Source organism: Rhinolophus sinicus, linkage group LG11 (assembly GCF_036562045.2).
Source record: "Rhinolophus sinicus isolate RSC01 linkage group LG11, ASM3656204v1, whole genome shotgun sequence".
NCBI lineage: Eukaryota > Metazoa > Chordata > Mammalia > Chiroptera > Rhinolophidae > Rhinolophus > Rhinolophus sinicus.
Genome location: NC_133760.1, coordinates 25,829,362 through 25,848,868, shown reverse-complemented (window position 1 = coordinate 25,848,868; position 19,507 = coordinate 25,829,362). Strand labels below are relative to the sequence as shown.

At 45.6% G+C, this 19,507-nt stretch overlaps 1 protein-coding gene across 1 annotated transcript in view; it reads left to right on the top strand.

Annotated features, from left to right (window-relative positions):
• The first annotated feature begins 6,584 nt into the window (after window positions 1–6,584).
• The window catches only part of VAT1L (vesicle amine transport 1 like), a 141,873-nt gene continuing 128,950 nt past the window's right edge, over window positions 6,585–19,507 (top strand). The window contains exon 1 of the mRNA XM_019710977.2: window positions 6,585–7,278. Within this exon, the coding sequence (XP_019566536.1) occupies window positions 7,052–7,278 (227 nt within the window). The 5' untranslated portion in view covers window positions 6,585–7,051. The remainder of the gene's footprint in view (window positions 7,279–19,507) is intronic.

Genomic DNA, 19,507 nt, shown 5'->3' with positions numbered 1-19,507 from the left:
TTCACCAACTGCTATGCGTGGGAAATTCGGGGAAGAGTTTGTCATGGTAATTCAGGCAGTTTTTCACATGATGCCTGAAAATTAGGTCTTTTGATCCTCATTTAATTTGGGCAACTCTCTTAACTTCTGGGAGCCTACAATGGAAAACTAGTAAATGGAAAACTGAGATCTGGACAAGTTCTGGAAAGAAGGTATATGTTCCATCCACCTTGCTTCTTGCAGAGTAAGAAGACAGGAACTGGAGGGGTAGATGGGTGGCTAGACGGATGGACATTATTTCTTGCCCACTGTAAAGCATCCCACTAAACTTTGTGAAGAGGAAAGCCATACTAAAAGGAATGGGGGAGAATGCCTCCTCCAAAGGAGCTTTTTTCTAATCTCAGAAGAGGTCAGACAAAACGTGCCCTTTTCATACTGAGCATTTTCAGTTTACACTGAGATCTTATAGTTTCACACAGTCATTACTTTGAGCAAGTCCCAACCAACTAGATATGGGCCAATAACACAATAAAGGAAACACAACTCTCAGGGAAATCAGCTCTTCATCCAAACCAGAGACCTCAGGGAAACGAGAGCCTGACTTAGCTGGAGGATTATTTTATCCTGTCAGCTTGTAAGAAAACAAAATGGTGGTGACGGGGTAGGGGAGAAAATTCTCCCCTTCTCTGGTTTCTCCTGGACTCCATTTGAGGAAAAAATGCTTTACTTCTGAACCTGAATTTTACATCCCCATCCCATTACCGTTATTTACAGTGATGTATAGCAAAGTACTTCGGGGAAAACACAGCTCTCTGCAGCATTTGAAAGAAGCAGACAGCACCATTGTAGCGGTGATTCATACAAGAAATCATACAGCCTCACTCTAAGGGGGAAACCCTAGATAATATTCAGGGGAGGGGGTAAATGAAATCACTCAGAAATTACCTCTTAGCATAAACAAGCCTTCAAACACATAAACTACTTGATTTAAATCCCTTACTCAGTCCTACGTGGCATACGCATTTTCCTCCTTGCTCGGCGACCATGTTTACCAACCAATAGTAAACAATCAATAAGATGATCTCTCTATGGATAACAGTCACTTATGCATAAAAAAATAAGAGCAGGTGCAATGTTTCTAATTATATTAATATACGATCAGATGTATAACGAGCTGAAATGGTTCTCAGTGTCATATAACTGGCATCTTTTGGTTATGGAAAGAGAATTGGATTTTCCTGTTAGCTTCCATTATAAAATTACAGTTGAATGCCTATGGAAAGAAGATGCAATAGAGTAAAAAGCGCTTAGAGGAATTGTTGAGGTGGCGTTGACTCCCAGAGGTCCATATGCTTGGACAGTGTCCTTTCAGGAGGCACAGGAAGTAGCCGCCATTCTCCATGCAGTCTAACATCAATTTGCTAAAAACCCTTCTATGGCATCTGATATATATAGCACTGCTATACCTCCCAATATTATCTCTCTTCTTCCCCACTGATTATAGAACCCCGATTTTCCCCGGGACATTGTCACTACATTTCTAAGTTTTTTTTTGCAACAGGATGTGGCCATGAGATGAGGGGCTGGACAGTAAGAGGTAAGTAGATGTATTGTGGCGGGGATTCCTGAAGTCCCCTTGAAAAGAAGGATGGGGCCTTTCTCCCCCTCCCACCCTTGTCCAGCCTGCTACCTGAAACATGCATGTGAGGGCTATATCCTGAACCATGAGAACGAGGGGCGACCTTCCATCTAGTTGAAGTACAGAGATGGAAGGAATATTAATTCTTGATGAATTCCTGGAGTCTTAATAACATGCGTATGTAGTCTATCTTCATTAAACCATTTTTTATTGGGGGTTTTCATTTGCAACTAAATCTAATATTATACCATCACTTGCATAGTGAAGCCTTCCCTGACCCTCTAGACAACACCTTATATTTCTTCTTTACAGCACTATCGTACCAGTAAATGATTAATTACTATGTGATTTTTTTTTTGGTGTAATATAAGTAGCACAGACTGTTGGTGCTCTACCTACACCCTTTGGGGACTCACCATAACCACACACAACAATCCAATGGCTTTCAACTGAAATATCTGCAACTCTTTCAGGATAGCTTGTCTAGGTGCCAATTGCCAAACAGCTCATGTACAGGGCAGATCAGAAGAGTCAGGTGCCAATGCCATCCACAGCCCTCAACCCAGAACTGACAGGAGTTGGTGGACACTCCGTTTACCTTGCCTCTTGACTGGGATCCCTTTGAGGTGTATCCTACACTAGAGTCTTCTAGAGCCATCCAAAGGCTTTAACCTGTGTTAACAGCAGTGATAACCTGCTGGATAAGACACCTTGCGTTGACTTCTTTCCCTTTCCTGTTTCATTTCCCCAGACCCCCTACTTCCTGGAATCACCACTCATATAAACCACGTGCACTCAGATCTTTGTACGAAGGAAGGTTCCTTTCTGGGAAGCCAACCTAAACCACTATTTGTCTCCTCAGTTAGACTACTAGCTTCATTAAGGTTGATAGGCTGCACACCTATCCAGTATGTCTCTGAAGACAAGGTGTGCTCATGGCACCATGGCCCATTATCTCTTAAATGGCATCGACACAAACTATAAGAAATTATGCACACATCCTTTAATATGAGCCCATGCATTTTACTAAGATATCCCATTGCCGGAATCTGTTACCTCTCTCCATTATTGACCTTCTAAATTTGTCTCCTTCCTCTTGACCAGTGGCTTTTCTGAAAGATATAGCATCACATAAAACCATAGATAGTATAACATAGTGGTTAAAAGATTTACGTTTTAGAGTCAAATGTCTCCCACTTCAAATCCTAACTCTGCCACTGATTAAATAGGTGACGTTGGGGAAGTTACCCTATTTCTATCAAATTTCCTCCTGTGTAAAATAGGGATGGTATTACCTATGGCAGAGGATTATTTTGAAGATGAAATAATATATGTATAATAAATGATTCTAATTATATTGAGTAAGATACAATAGATAAAATATTAAAGGATATAGTTGAAGACATTGACTGTCTGCCCCAGGCAATATGCGTATACTTCTCTGGAAAATTAGCGAACCATTCCAAGTTATATAAAACCATCCCTAAAATTGTACTCAGATTGTTTCCCATATATTCTTACTCAAATATATAACTTCTGTCGGGTGACATTCCCCTCAGATGGCCAACACCTTGAAGGGTTCCTGAATTTGATTCTCTGCAGTCCTCTCACTGACACATACACCTGTTCCCAAGCCGTATTCAAGTTAATTGAGCTGAGCTGTAATACTGTGTTTCACCAGGAGCGGCCGCTGTTTGACATTGCCCGCCCGTGTAAGATGTTTCACAAGTGAAGCTCTGAGTGAATGCCCACGGAGTCAATTTTATAAATTGAAAATAGATTTATTGTGTTTATTTGGAGAGATGCCTTACAGTGTGGCTCTTGTGACATTCCACTAGGGAGGAGCAGGTTTGGGAATACTTAACAATCCAAATAGTGGTACATAGGACTCAGCGGAAGTATTCCTCCCCAAGCAGCACACGCTGTGGTGTGTTTCCTTTCAGTTGTGACAATCTGCTGCATACCAATTATAACCTGGGGTTTGTAAAGAGCCAGAAGATTCCCTTGGAGGGAGTAATTATATTCCCTTTAACATACTACAGGGCAAACACTTTCTCTTCAACGTGCTGTGTGCTGCCTGCAAAGTAGATTTACTTTACTGATGCTAAAGGAAAACCTTCAGAACCAAGACAAGGCAAGGAATCTTGCTGGGACAAAGATATGAGGTGGCCAATAAAAGAGTAGAGAATGCTAAAAATGCCATGGAGCTGAATATATGGAATGGCAACTATAATGAAATATATATATGGTCACAGGATGTGGAGTACAGCATAGGGAATAGAATCAATAGAATCAATGGAATTGTAACAGCTATGTACGATGTCAGAGGGGTAGTAGATTGGGGGAGGGGGGTTATCAATTTGTGAGGGGTGTAAACATCTAACTATTACGTTGTTTTGTACACCTGAAACTCATGCAAAATAAAAATTTTTAAATGCCATGGAGAATTATCAATCAGGGCAGAATTGGTTTGACCCATCCAAATAAACATGCATGGTGAGATGTTTAGAGCATCACTTTGGAGATGGTTTCGTGTCTCCCCACAATCACTGCGTTCCTTGGAACATTATAATGCACATGTTAAGACTCACTTTCCTCTTCTGAGAAGTGGGAATAATAATGCTTATCTAATAAGGTTATTCAGAGACTCAAATCACAAACCATACCTAAAGTGTCCAGAACAGTAGACACCCCAAAACAATACCATATATCAGATGTTATCACTGCTGACCCATATCCCCTTGGAACTCACCGTTCCCATAGATAATGGCTTCCTACTGAGAGGATCGCAAGTTCTCTGCCTGGGAATTCTGAGCCCAGGGACATAGCGCAGGAAGGAAGTGCCGGGAAGTCAACACTTCCAGGAACAGACCTTGGTCAACCATGCAGAAAATTTAGTGATAAATACCCACTTCCTCACTCCTTGAGCAGGACAACTCCAAGGCTTGTTCCACACTTTCTCTCAAGGGTCTCCTGTGGGTCTGAGCCCCACTTGTTCCCGTAGGAACCTGCTCATTTGTGCTCCCTGCATTGGCTTCTATCTCTTCCCTGTCTCACTTTCCTACTTCCTGACAGGAGCTTCCTGAGATTACCTCCAAAATAACCCCTGGCATTCAAAGTCTTGTTTCAGGATAAAGTCTGTCCTGAACACTATACTCACAATGTAAATAGGTTTCATAATTTGGACGGTTGGGTTTAAAATAAAATGTTCAGTTCACTAACCAAGTCTTGTCTACTCAGCTTCCTTTCAACCCCTCTTCTACCCCACAGCTATTGCCTCAGTGAAAGCTCTTCTCACATCTTTATTAATTTTTGTCTGAGCTATAGTCTCTAATGATCTCCATGCTTCTAGTACCTCTCTCACCTATTCCATCATTCACTTACTGCCAAAGTTACTGTCCTAAAATGCAGTTCTGGCAATGTCATTCCCTTGCTTTTGTTTTTTTTAAGACTTCAGTGGTGCTCAGTACCTCCATGATTATGTGATAAATTTTATAACATGGTATGTAAAACCCTTCAAAAGTTGTTTCCAACCAACCTTTCAGCCTCATGTCCAGTGATTGCTAAACACAGCCGATGCTCATCCCACACAGAACCGGGCAGTGTCATCTCAAAGCCCTTTTACCTGCCACATTTTGATGTGTTTGACTGTACATGTGACCTTCCCTGTCTGAAAAACCTGGCTCGTTCTTCAAGGTCTGGCTCCAATGTCCCCTCTCCATGAAGGCTTATCTACAACTCTCCGGGCAAGTAAACCATTCCCTCCTCTGGGTGTTCACTGTAGCATCTGCACCCACGGACTCATTCATTCATCCAACAAGTGTTTCCTGAGCATATCCTGCTCTGTATCAATCATGTGCTAAGTCCTGGGGAAACCATCCTGGATAAAAACAGAAATAGCTCTGAGCCCATGAAGATCACACAGGAAAAGGAAACAGACATTATTGGGTAATCATATAAAAGTTTCATACAAATCCGCCATGAGAGTTTACCACCCAGGATGCTGACCCAGCCTTCCACAAGGAATGGGTGCTTGCGTTGAGAGTGAAGTGAAGTCATCACCAGATGAAGGACATATGTTCCAAACCGAGGGACAACAGGAAGTAGGTGGGAGCACAATATTCTTTGAGGAATAGAAGATCAAGGTGTTTCATGCAGAGAGGCACAGGGAGGATGGAGGGAGAAGAGGCACTTACGCAATTCATTATGTCTTGTCAGTTTGTTGGCTGTGTCATCCCTGCCTCATGCTGGTAAAATGAGCCCCTCAAACCTAAGGACTACGTGTCACTGGAAGGCATACCTCCCACAGCACTTAGCACAATGCAAACAAATAAAATGAATGTACCCACGTTATGGATCAGGGAGTTGAGGCTCAGAAAGGTTGAATGAGTTGCCCAAGACCCCTAGGCTGGCAGAATATATACCTATCACTCCTCAACTATGTCTCTTTTAAACTGGCACAACTCACCCCCGCCCCCCCAATCCTTTTTTCTAGAAAATCCAAGTTTTTCTATGAGCTCCTTTTCAAAGGGCTCAATAACAAAGAATAAAGCAAAAAGCCAGTTACTGGTGTGTGTGTGTGTGTGTGTGTGTGTGTGTGTGTGTGTGTGTGTGTTGAGAGAGAGAGAGAGAGAGAGAGAGAGAGAGAGAGAGAGAGAGAGAGAGAGAGAGAGAGAGTTGGAGAGGAAGCGCATAGGACTCTTTTTGGAACAGCATCCTTTTCTGGAGCCTTTATAATGGCCCGAAATGGTGCGCACGGTGAGAATTAGCCATCATAAAACGCTCCTGGTGATGCCGGGAAAAGAGCATCCGCGCTAACCCTGGAAGTCCAGAGCAAAGCCTCTGGGTTTGGACTCTTTAGGGCGGTAGGTGGGATCTCTAGCTTCCCGCTTCCCGAACCTCTCCGCCTTTCCGGCCAGGACCAGCAGTTTTGGAAACAGTGTATTAATAATTTCCCGACTATCCCGTCTGCTCCCGCAGACGCAGAAGGTGGAAGAGGTGGCAACCTTGTCTGGGGGAGGTATCCTCAAGGCCCAGACATTCATCTCTGTCCATTTCAAGGCGTCGAGCCTGCGCCATATATAACCAAGTACGACGCCCACCACAGAGGACACAGCGGCCTCTCTGCGCTGTTTTATTCGCAAATCTTGGGCAAATCTGGGCTCTGGGGCTGCGATCAAGAGCCTGACTTGAGACTGGTTCAGGAACTGGAGCTGAGGTTTCGCTGGGCAAGGAAGAGAAGAGGGGAGCGAGCAGGGGCGCGGCTCTTGTGAGGATTACGGCAGAGGCTGTGGACCGCGGAGCCGCTCGCAGAGGCTGCAGCCATTGCACAGCAGAGCATCCCACATTCAACAGGAGGAACCCGCGGGAGAGGAGACCCGAGCTCCCAGCACCGCACCGCCGCAGCCCGTGCGCCCCGCGCCCCCGCGCACCATGGCCAAAGAAGGTGTAGAGAAGGCGGAAGAGACGGAGCAAATGATCGAGAAGGAGGCGGGCAAGGACCCGGCGGAGGGCGGCGGCGGCTCGCACCGACTCGGGGACGCACAGGAGATGCGCGCCGTGGTGCTGGCGGGCTTCGGGGGGCTCAACAAGCTGCGGGTCACCAGGAAGGCCATGCCCGAGCCACAGGACGGCGAGCTCAAGATTCGCGTCAAAGCCTGGTCCAGTATCCATGCCTTTCTTGCTTTCTCCCTCTTTGCGCTCCGGGGGAGGGGGTGGCAGAGCCTCTGAGGGGACGCTGCCAGGGGTGCAGCCGCCGGGGGTGTCCCCCTCCTCGCCCTGACCCAGGTTTTAGAGCCTCCCCGCTGCGCACCACTGCCGATGGAGGGGAGGATGCTGAGAGCTGGCCTTCCTCTCGCCCTCACACCCCCCAAGCCGGATCTAGGGGTGACCTGAGGAGACTGCCCTCTCGGGAGGAGAGGGGAGGGGTGCATAGTGGCGCCTGGCTCTCGGGGGCTGAGAGATTGCGCTGCGGGAGCAGTCTGCCGGGTAGGACAGCTCAGCTGCCAGGATAAGGGAGTTGATGATAACATGGTTAAAAAATAACCCTCCGCTGACTGAGTACCAGCCATTGTTTGTTAGAGTTTTATGTGTGCGATCTGATTTCATACTTTCTGGGACGCAGTGAGTTAGGTACCATCAGTGTCCCCCGAACCAGGTGAGGAAACCAGGGCTCAAATCTAGCTGAGTGATTTGCCCAAGATCACTCTGCTGCCACTAAGTGGCATGGCCAGCATTTGATAACCGATCTGTTTAACCTCTGTGCGAGGTTGGGATGGGCCTGGGGAAAGGGTGCAGGGCTGGGGAAATGCGTCCTTCCCCTTGCTCCCCACACTACCCTCCCTGTGGCCTGGTTTGGGCAAAGGCACTGGGAAGCAGGAGGTTAGGTACCAAGGCTGCAGCCGAACCCTCTCTCTTCCCCACTAGTATCTTCTGTATTTCTTCGGGGTGGAGGGGGGGAGTGAGGGGAAAAAAATCAAACTGATCAATCTCCGGAACTGCTCCCATCTGAGAAGGAGCTCATCAATCTGAGTGTCCTGTTACCCTCTCCTCCTGGGGGAACTTCTTCAGATGCAAAGGGAACTGTGATTTCCCCCTGCTGTGTTTCTGTCTCCCTGAGTGCTGTCACTATAAGGATCCTATCCCTGAAGTTCTGGGAAGGGCAGGCTCACCCCCAAGGGTTCACTGGACCCAACACTCTTGAGTTCTCTATGCAGCCGCGTGAGAGGCTCCTTAGAGGAGCTTGCTAAGTTAGCACCGCCATCAACAGACACTGCTCCCTCAAGCAGCAGCCACCTTACACGTTCCCACCTTAGAGTCTCAAATCCAGAATCTAGGACCATAGAGGAAAGAAAAATGCCAAGGAGATTGCCTCTCCTCATGCGCAGGTTTCATTTGCCGGACTGGAAGGCAGCTGGTGAAAGAAGCAGAAGCCAGTTTCTGGTTTGCCTGGGTCTCTGGCTCACTCTCCGTACGTGTAGGTGTAGCTCGTCATGCTTGACTCTAAACATGACTCTTGAGCCTTTCTTGGGGGAATTCAGGGTAAGGAAAGAGGCTTTTGCCAACGGGGGCTCCTATACAGTTCTACTTTGTTAACTCTTCCTGAACCAAGCTGATGGATCCCAGAAGGCAGAGCTTACAGGTCTACACTTTGCACGGGTAAATCCCCAGTGCCCAGCACAGTACATCCTAAATAAGTTATCACCGAATGCATGAACCGAGGAAAGATGCTTGGAGGGGGTTGTTGCATCATTACTTTTTTTCATTTACTGTTGGAAGAATGCTGCCTAGTAAAATCAAAACCATGTATTGATAATTCGCCTTCCTTAACCACCAATTAAAAATATTTTTTTTTGTGTGTATACACATGTATACACACACACACACACACACGTAGTTTATGACCTGCCATCGAAATTCAGGACTGGGATCTAGGACTCTATCAGAGTATATGTTCAGAGAGTGAAAATTCAGAGAGTTGAAGCTATTTTTTTTTTTTTAAGCAAAGAGCATCATCTGCAGGTCTGAGTTCTCTAGCCTTATGCTAAGTGCATAAATACTGATTGGAACCGAAGCATTTTGAAATAATAAATGTCAAGACGAAGGCCAGAAGATTGATTTTTCAAAGCCAGACACATAAGCCTGTTCTTAATTGGAGCTGTATGCGCATGTAGACACACACACACACACACACACACACACACACTATAGAATCACTGCAGATACCCCCACCTTGGTCAGAAAGCCAACCAGACCTGCGGTGGGGTGGGGGGGCATTTGGAATGCAATGTTGCAAAGGGCCCAGATTTATTTTCATTTCGCCAAGCTGGAAGCAGAGTTAATCGGTTTTGCAAGGGGGAGCTGGAATAGGTTTGTGAAGATCGCCCGCTGGGCCCTTCCTCCTCCCCTAGGCAGGGATTGGCTCGCCAAAGATGCCCATTGATTGTTAAGTGTAGCTTTGAGAGACAGGATGATTCATTCTGGATTTTTATGAATCAGTTGATGGCCTCGTGGATGAAGGTCTCCCTTTTACGTGCTCTCGATTTTTAATGGAAACCTTTTATCATCAAATGGGATACGATTTTTGCTTGGGAATAAAGCATAGTCCATCTGAACTAGTATTATTCAAGCCTGGGATGAAGGTCCCAGTTGGTTACTTTATGAATTTTATGGAAATGGAAGAGAAGAGGCAGGGAAATACATATTTTATCTCATTCACACCCTCTTATTTATGGTCCAATGAGAGGTATTATTGTGGAGCAAATTGAGGCTTGGAGATGTTGAGGTATTTTTCAAAAATATCACACAGATAGTAGTGAGGAGCTGAATCCTGGTCTGTTTGTCCTTCAGGCTCTGTTGTTTTCCTTTTATTCTATTTTGTCTGCCTCCATGGAAAAGGTAGAAGACACATGTGATTTACCTCTCTAGACCTTCGGCATGTAAGCTTGCTTTCCTTCCTTTCTTGAATGGATATGGCTCCTTTGATCATTTTATGTCTGGCTTAAGGGAACACTCTGGCTGTTCCCAGAGTAATATGGCTTTCCCCCTAAAGTGGAGACATCATGGTCAAATGCAGCTTAAAAAGAACCACCTCAGGGAGTACAAGGTGGGAAGGATAGCAGAGTCTTCCGTCTAAGTTATTACAAGAACATCAGCTTTGATGCGGAACCCATTTCATCAACCATTCATTGAACAAACAATTTACACAGCAAGCGATTTAAGTGGCCAACCAGAAGCAGCATGTGGCCTTTGGAGAAAGATGGACATGGATGGAAGCCCAAGCCCCACCACTTTCTTTCTTTCTTTTTTTTTTTAAGGAGGGCGCAGCTCACAGTGGTCCATATGGGGATCGAACTGGCAACTTTGGTGCTACCAGCACCACGCTCTAACCAAGTGAGCCAACCGGTCACCCCTCCCACCACTTTCTATCTGTGTAACATCAGTGGACATATCTCTTACCTTCTTCAGGCTTTCCGTGCCTCAACTGCAAAATGGGGATAATACGATGAAACTCATGGTGCTGAGAGGATCAGATGCAAGAAAGAGACTGGCCCACTGTCATCACTAACTAAGTAGTAGCTATTGTTGTGACTGTTATCTTTGTTGTCATATCTATGGCTATATGACATACTTCTTGGCGGATTGATAACTGGGAGGCCATCATTTTTATCATGTATATATTAGGTTGGTGCAAAAATGCGGTTTAAAAGGTTAAAAATAATTGCAAGAACCGCAATCACTTTTGCACCAACCTAATAATGAGGCAATCATATCATGTCACATCTGCTGAACGATTAAGACCTTCCTAGAGATGAGTCCCAACTCTGCCACTTGCTAACTGGATGTCTTAGGTCTGGTCCCTGGAAGTAGATAGAGCCTGAGACATGGATGCTTTTTTAAATGATTGATTGAGGGTACTTTTGGAAGAATGAGAGCAAGGGAAGTGGGAGAGGGCAGGGGAAGGAGCCAAGTAAGGATTTGGTTTCAGCTGGATCCCCCCAGGAGTTCTGGAGCGTGAATCACACTACAGAGTCAATCTGGCCTTGAAGTAATGGGGGAAGCGCTTCCCCCCATTCCCCTTCATCAGTTAGTTATGGGCTGTGGGCTACTTCCTGCGTCGAGGCGTGGAGTCTTTCAAGCAGAGGTCGCTTCTGTTTGACTGAAGTAGGGAAGAGGGGAAGAGGACTGTTCTGAGCCAGCATCGGTCAGTACTCCCAGCACTTGGGGGATGGGAGTCAAAGGAATGGGGTGAGGCACAAACAGCTGCTCTCTACACAGGCTGACCTTGAACATGTTGCTGACTCCTCTAAACTTCAATTTACTGGTCTATAAATTGGAACTAATAATAGCACCTCCCTTTCTAGTGTAATGGAGTTTAAGTGAGATATAGTACATAGAGACCTTTTTGATGATGCCTGGCACATAGCAAGCTGTCAATAAATGATAGCTATTATTATTTAAACTAGTATTTTTGGTTTCCATAGATACTCTCTATAGTTTATCATTCAAGCTGGAACTCTTTTGAAAGAGACCCTAAAATAATTACTCTGGGACAGCAGGAGCAAACTGGAACTGTTGTAGCTAAACCAGGTGCATGCCCCCCCCCCCCCAAACTGATAAGGATCAGATCTATGCCTTTGCTGTCAGCCATTTTGTCACAGGGGAGCTTCTCTTGGGCAGGAACTGGAAGGAGATGAGGCTGAGGGGCTCCAGGTCGCGCTGCAGGAATGTATCTAGGTGGCCATTAACAAGCCTCGTCTGGTTTGTGGCTCAGATTGGCTTGTGGTAGAGAGGCACTAATGGATTGGGGACATTTATTCTCCCAGACGGATTTACAGTGAGAGGCTGCATGAAACTGCTGGAATGAGACCAATCAGATGAAAAATGGTTCCAGCCAGTCATGGCTCCATTGGCTGATCTGAAAATGGGCCAAGGGCAGGCCATAGTAGAGGAAAGCCAACAGATTGATGGGATCCTATAAATCATGAGAGTAAAGTGTATTGGAGAGTGGGGAGGGAACTAACATCTATTGAACACTTGTTATGGGCCAGGAACTGAATTGCCTGACATATACTTTGCTTTACTTTATCCTAATAGCAAAGTCAACAAGATCAGCATTACCATCTCCATTTTAAAGATGGGGAAACTGACCTTCAGAGGCATGCTAAGATCAGAGGCATGGAAGAGCAGTGTAAAAATCCAAGTTCTGCCTTGTTTCTGAGTGCTTACATTTGGGGGGGGGGGGGAGAGAGAGAGAGAGAGAGAGAGAGAGAGAGAGACAGTGGGAGACCAAGACACAGACAGGCAGACAGACACAAAGACAGGAATCAGGAATACAGAGAGAGAACCATGAATGCCTTTGGCTGATTAGAAGTGTAACTAATAAGACTCAGAATTGCACAGTGCCATCTTGCCCCCCACCCCAAATTGCCATTGTGTTTCTGCACCACTTCCACTTTCCCTCCATTTCTGAGGTAGGGGATGCTTTTGGGATCCATTGAGGATCAAGTTGCCATGACTGTTGACCCAGAACACCCCTGCTACGTGTAATTAAAGACAATCACCACTCCTTGGATCCAGTCAAAACATCTGCGTCCTTCCTCTGCCCGCTTTGCCTCAATTGGGCTATTGCTACACTGGCAACTTGCGTACAGGATGTCCCAAAATAACACTGCATTAAACTGCCACCGTTAAGGTCAATCCAAAGAAATATGATCAATATCATCTCCCCTGTTTTTATCAAATAAACAAATAGAGTGCATGAGGTTAAGTGACACAGATGTTTTTAAAATTGAGAAATTGCTTGGAGGGTGTTTAATGCCCAAGCCAGGAGCCACTCTGGCACAGAGACTGGAATAAAGTGTTCTGAATCACTCTGTTTTGGATGGGGAGATATCAGGAGTTGACAGAAAAGGGTGACACTGTGCTGAGTCACACTGAGCCCCATTTGGTGATGAGAAGGTGGAGATGCTATCTCCGGGGTCTTTCTTATTCATCGATATTTACATTTTTCCATTAACTGTGTCCTCCCTGGTGAGGGCTGGGGATGGTGACAATGCCTGCTCTTAAACCAGCGATGGAATGGACTTCTTGTCTCCCTGCAGTTTGCGGAAGAAAGGGAGCCCAGAATCAGTGATTCCGGTGTTTCATAGGAAAAGGAGGTATAGGACACCTTACAGAAGATCCGGCACGTAGCAGGTTTTCATAAACAGCAGCCTGATTTTAATTATTGAGGCACTAGCCAGAAACCACGGGCATGCTCATGGTGGGCAGCGGTAATGGTGGCTGGCCATCGGGTTCACCCTACCCTCCACTCGCAGCACCCTTGCAGCCACAAAGCCTAATATCCTCATCCCGTCTGCACCTGACTCTCACAACTCCATAAGGTTATTTATCACTCTTGCTTGCTAAGAGAGGACAGTGGGACTCAGAGATGAAGTGGAACTAGGGAGAAGCTACCACAGACCTGAGTGCAGCCCCTAACGTCCTTCACCATGGCTGTGTGATCTTAAGCAAACAACCCTTTCTACTCGCACACATCCCCACCTGGTGATAATACCCACCTCTGGTATTGTTATGAAGACGAGCTCAGAGGCTTCAAAGTCCCGACTGCTCCTTGCCTACAGTGGGTGCTCAGGAAAGGTTATTTTCCTCCCTAAGTCTCTCAGCCTATAAAAGACAGACTCTGGAGTTTGGTTCATGCTCATTCAAAGGAACCCAAATCCATGACCTTTTGGCACATCACCGACATTCAACACTGACAACATAGCTCATCCAGGCACGGGGAAATAGCACCCCAGGACCCCAAGTTCCTGGCACTTCTCATGCTTAATAGGGATCTTTTTTTGGCATCTTGGCATTTGGCATAAAAGGAAAAGTTCAATTAGACGCAAGAAGAGACTCTTCATAGGAAAGGGCAGCGGGCGTGTAATCTCAAATTAGTTTGATTCCTCTGTGTGTGATCTCACACAGAAAATCGGTCGGAGCCGTGGTATTAAAATGAGTCAATGTAATGTCTGAAGGCCCAGGAGATCAACTAGATATTCCACTGACAGGGGCTGTTTCATCTTTGAATGTGATGTTATCTCCATGAAAGAATGCGGTGAGCTGCTGTTCTCAATGTCCTTCTGTTGGTGACCTCTGACCCCTCAGCCAAGCCTCCTCCCTTGCATTGTTCTAGAGCCACAAATATGCCGTCCAGGGCTTTCCCAACCAGAACCCCCTTGGCAAGTAAAGCCCTGGGTCCTCTTACTCCTGACTTCTCTCAGCGGATGTAGTCCCCAGAGCGCGGCGGTGCAGGCTGATTCTCTTCTGTGAGAGGAATGATGGTGATTCCTTCTCTGACTGGCACTGACTGTACACCCACACGGGACGGGAGGCAGTCTGCTTTTTGGTTATCAAATAGTTAATGTTGGTGGTGAAATAGACCTAGGTTCAAATCCTGGATCTGATCATTTTAGGAGCCTCTATCCCCTTAGGAAAAGGATTTAGTCTTTCGAAACTGCAGTTCGTTCCTCTGCAATGTGGGTATAATAATATCATCTATGGGGCAGGTTTTGTGTGTGTGTGAGAATAAAAGATAATGCATCGGAAGTGTCTAGCAGTGAGGTTGGCACATTTAATATTTGTTGAATGAATGAAGTCCTTGCCACACAGCTTATGTTTAACATATATTGATTGTGGGGAGAAGATGTGAAGAAATAGGACATTAGAAAGACCCTCCATACTTCATGAAGTTTCCTAAATGGAGTCCCTATTCAGACTCTATGTGTCTCCCCCAAAGGATATAAGACCTTGACATCAAAAATAGACCAGATGGGGTGTGCCACCATGCCATGACATAAACAAGATCCAGATGAATTCCTGAAAAAACAAGAGAGGAAACAAAACCAAAAAGCATTGTGTTCCTACTGTGTGCTGGAAACTGGGCCAAGCTTAGAAATCTTCAAAAGGAAGACCGATGACTTCTGCCCTGATTTCTCTTTTCTTTATTTTGGCCATGCTAACCATCATGACAAATTTGTCCCTGGATTTCTAGGCCCTCCCTTTCTCTTCCCTTCCATTTTTTATCTTTTCGCTTCTCACGAGTTAGCTTCAGGCGCCCCTACTGAAATTAGCTTCCTTCTTGAGACTAAGGAAGACGGTGTCCTTTTGCTACAACTGCCTGGTACAAGTTTAGCAGGCCCCGGTGCAAAGATAACTTTTTTCTCCCAATTTTCATTTATCAAGGAAGGAGTCTGGCCCTTTGTGAATCACATTCCAGCCCCCAGATATCTCTCTCTCTCTCTCTCTCTCTCTCTCTCTCTCTCTCTCTCTCTCTCTCTCGATCCAAGGGAATGAACTGCTGTGATTGGCCATTTCTCTATCTCATGCCCTCCTATCCTGACCTAGGAGAATGGGGCATCATGATTGATAGCCCCACCAGAAATGCATGGAGAGAGAGAGAGAGAGAGAGAGAGAGAGAGAGAGAGAGTTGCTGTAGGGTAGATACTCCAAAAGGAATGGAGGGCAGTGACCAGAAGACAGCATTAAGAAATATACTGGACTGATCAAAATGGTAGGGTAAAAGATTCTCTTCTTTACCCAGAAAAGTGAAGAATCAGAGAAGGGACTAGAGAAGGCAGCTCCATTCCCTACCCTGGGACTTTACATTTCTCAGCACAAAGTTATTCAATCATATTAAATATATAATATTTTCAACTTCGAGACCCATCACCTTTTTTTTTTTTTAAAGATCATTATTTTCCCCTAGGATTTCTATTTGTTTCTTTCATATCTAACTGATCAGATTTTTTTTTTTTTTTAAGATTTTTTGGGGAAGGGGAACAGGACTTTATTGGGGAACAGTGTGTACTTCCAGGCGTTTTTTCCAAGTCAAGTTGTTGTCCTTTCAATCTTAGTTATGGGGGGTGCCGTTCAGCTTCAAGTTGTTGTCTTTTCAGTCTTAGTTGTGGAGGGTGCAGCTCAGCTCCAGGTCCAGTTGCCGTTTCTAGTTGCAGGGGGCACAGCCCACCATCCCTTGTGGGAGTCGAGGAATCGAACCGGCAACCTTGTGGTTGAGAGGATGCACTCCAACCAACTGAGCCATCCAGGAGCTCAGTGGCAGCTCAGCTCAAGGTGCCGTGTTCAATCTTAGTTGCAGAGGGCAGAGCCCACCATCCCTTGCGGGACTTGAACTGGCAACCTTGTGGTTGAGAGCCCACTGGTCCGTGTGGGAATCGAACTGGCAGCCTTCAGAGTTAGGAGCACGGAGCTCTAACCGCCTGAGCCATCACCTTTTAAATCTCTTTGATAATCCTGGAAATTTCAGAAACTTTCTCTGTTATCATTTAACTAATGAACGCCAAGTCTGGTCTTGGTAAACAGTAGGCACTCAATAAAATGTTGGAGGATGAGTGACTATATTACTGACTTTTCCCCACATGTTAGGTGGCTGCTTCTGCAGAAGTTGCCATTTCACTTGTAAATATGGCTTTCTTAACACAAACAGTGGTCATTCCAAGCCAGTGTGACTTCAAGTTCCCCTCTGTCATCTCAGCTTTCTCTGATAAGAGGCCTAAATCTCTCCGACAGGCAGGTCTTTTCAGGAGAACTTGAAAGAATACCGAAGGAGTCATGTTTTCAGGGAGGTTCACCTGTCCTTCACACAGTCTGTCCTCTTGAAACTAGAAGTTCGTCTCTAATAACTACTTGCCCTAGGCTGGAAAATGTGGGTCTCTGACTTCTCAGGATGCTCTGTAATCTTCTCCTGATTGACATCAGCTCTACCTAGCGCTGGAGGCCAGGGCTCTTGGAGAGAAGCCACTGTGCTGCTTCTGATGACTGTTTTTCCACAAACACTTCCTCCAGCATTCCTGCAGTGCTTGTATACCTGGGGACCCAGGCCCCACCAGCCTGGATGTTAAAACAGTATTGAACTAAACTAAGCTTATTGTCGTGATCATTTTGCAATATATGCATACATCAAATCATTATGTTGTACACTTTAAACTAATAGAACGTTGATTGTATCTCAATAAAAGAGAAAATAAATATTTCAAATTACTGGGAAAAAGAAAACAATACTATATTAAAACAAACAGTATATCCAGGACTCTGTCCCTACATTTCTTTGCAGGTATCAGGGACCCCAAATCCCACCCTTCAATAAGTCTCAGTAGCTGCCAGGCTTTCCTAGGGGCTGTGGCACGGGCACTGAGAAACAGTGCTCCTGGTTCCTGCGTTGACTCTGCTCGGCTCCTATTGCCCTCTTCTGCTCCTCCTACCATAACACTAAGCAGGAATGCAGTTCCCATTTCCTCTTCACTCCACAGGGAGCCTCCCCTCTGAGCTGTGGCCCTCTTTATACCCAATACAGGTTCCAAAGCAGCCTATGCCACCTGTATTTAATGTGCCTGCTGTTGGCAGTTAATAATAATGACATTCTTGGCATTAATTGTTAATCATCATTATTATCATAATGACCTTTATCGAGTACTTTCTGTGTGCCACAGGTATTACTGGATTAAGTGTTTTAGGGGAATTTCTATGACAGCAAACATTTTACCCATGAAAAAACAGGATCAAAGAGGTGAGGGAACTTGCTAAAGATCACACAACTACTAAAGGAAAGAGAGCTGTGATGGGGGCCAGGGTTTGTCTCTCTCCAGGGCCCACAGCTTCTTCCCTCCACGACGCAAGCTCCTGGAGCAGAAGGGTAGTCTGAGTTGTGTCACACACCATATCCAGAATCAAGCTTTCCTCTTGTAATGCTGCAGGCTTCTTCACCCAAGCTTATAGTTCCCAACTCACATTTTGCTTAGGATGCTTGTTGTCATCCCTTAACCCAGAAGGCTTATCTGCTCCTTATGCAAATAGATACATAGTGGAGCGGCCCCACTGCCTGAGATAGTCTGCATTCCACGGTGAACTCTGAGCCTTTCAAACTGCATTCTACGCAGACACACTTGCTTCTGTAGCGTATCCATCAAGTCACAGACTTTCTTAAAAAAAAAAAAAAAGAAAAGGTCCCTTGTCTGAGATCTGAAAGAATTGCTTCTCATTTATCTACACTATGTCTAGTTCAATCAACTAATGAGGTGCTATTAAACCTGCTGTTCTTCTGATTGATCTGAGTGATACTGTGATTGGATATTCTTTATCCTGCGGGCTAAACTTGCTAAAATTGTTCTGATTGGGACCCTTACAATAACTCTGGCTCAACATTCTGCAGCCAGACCAGAACCAGGGATGTGGAACACAGCTAGCGATGAAACCCGAAACAGTGCTTTCAGGTTTATCTGCCTTCCGACCACTAAGGAGATGGTCAGTGCCTTGTGGGAAATAAAGAAAAAAGGCAATTTTCACCCTCTCAACCCTTGGGAGCTGTAGCGTTTCGTCCTCAGCCAGCAGTGTTTGTGGGAGACTCGGCTTCTTTCTTTTGCACTCTGAACACTTTCTTTTCCTATTCTTTTTTTTTCTTTCTTCCTTTTGTGTCATTGATGAAGTGGGGCCTGAAGCTCTTGCATAGAAGCCCAAGTTCCGACATTCACGCTACAGAGAAAAACATTGCAAGAATATTCCCTTCCCATCCACATCTCCCAGTGCCTTCCGTTCCCTCCGAACTTTCCTCCTGTGCTCTTCGAAGTCTCCTGGACTCTCAACCCCTGCCCTTGTTATCTCTTGTCTTTTGCACCTATCTTTGCTCACCTTTCACATCTGTTCTTTTATCTTCCGGGAGTGAATCTTGGCTCTTTGCACAGCACATCCATCAAGCAGGGCTTTGATCTTAGTTCTCCCCCTTCCCACTGCCCTAGGTACACACAAGACTGCCTGCCGGCTAAGACATCCTTCCCTTGAGCAAGAAGAAAGAAGGAAACTCCTGAGAAAGAAGGAAATACTTAGGAGCCACTCCTAGGTATTTTCCTACTTACACCTTCAGTGGAGGAATTATTGTCTGTGAGCCGTGAACACTGAAAGAAGGCTTTTCAGACCAAGCCTCTGCCTTGGAGCTGCTCACAGTGCACGGGGAAGACAGTAGGGAGTGATGCTGCCATGGCCTCCTTCGTAGGCTAATTAAATTGAAATATTAATGAACTGAAAAAAAAAAGTCCAGTCCCTCCATCACAGTAGCCACATTTCACGTGTTCTGTAGCCACATATGGCAGGTGGCCACCACGTTGGAGGGCGGGTACAGAATTGTTCCTTCCCTGCGGAATGTTCTAGTGGGCAATGCTTCTCAGTCTTCACTCCATTTTTTCCTACTGAAACAGCTCTTTTACCAAACACTGTCTTTTATCAGCGGCAATGTCACGGGAGATCACTGTCACGTTATAGCAAAAATGGACGGTTTTTCTATGGGGACCCTGCCCCTCTGGGTCTCCAGTGAGAAGTCAAACAGGAACCACTTTG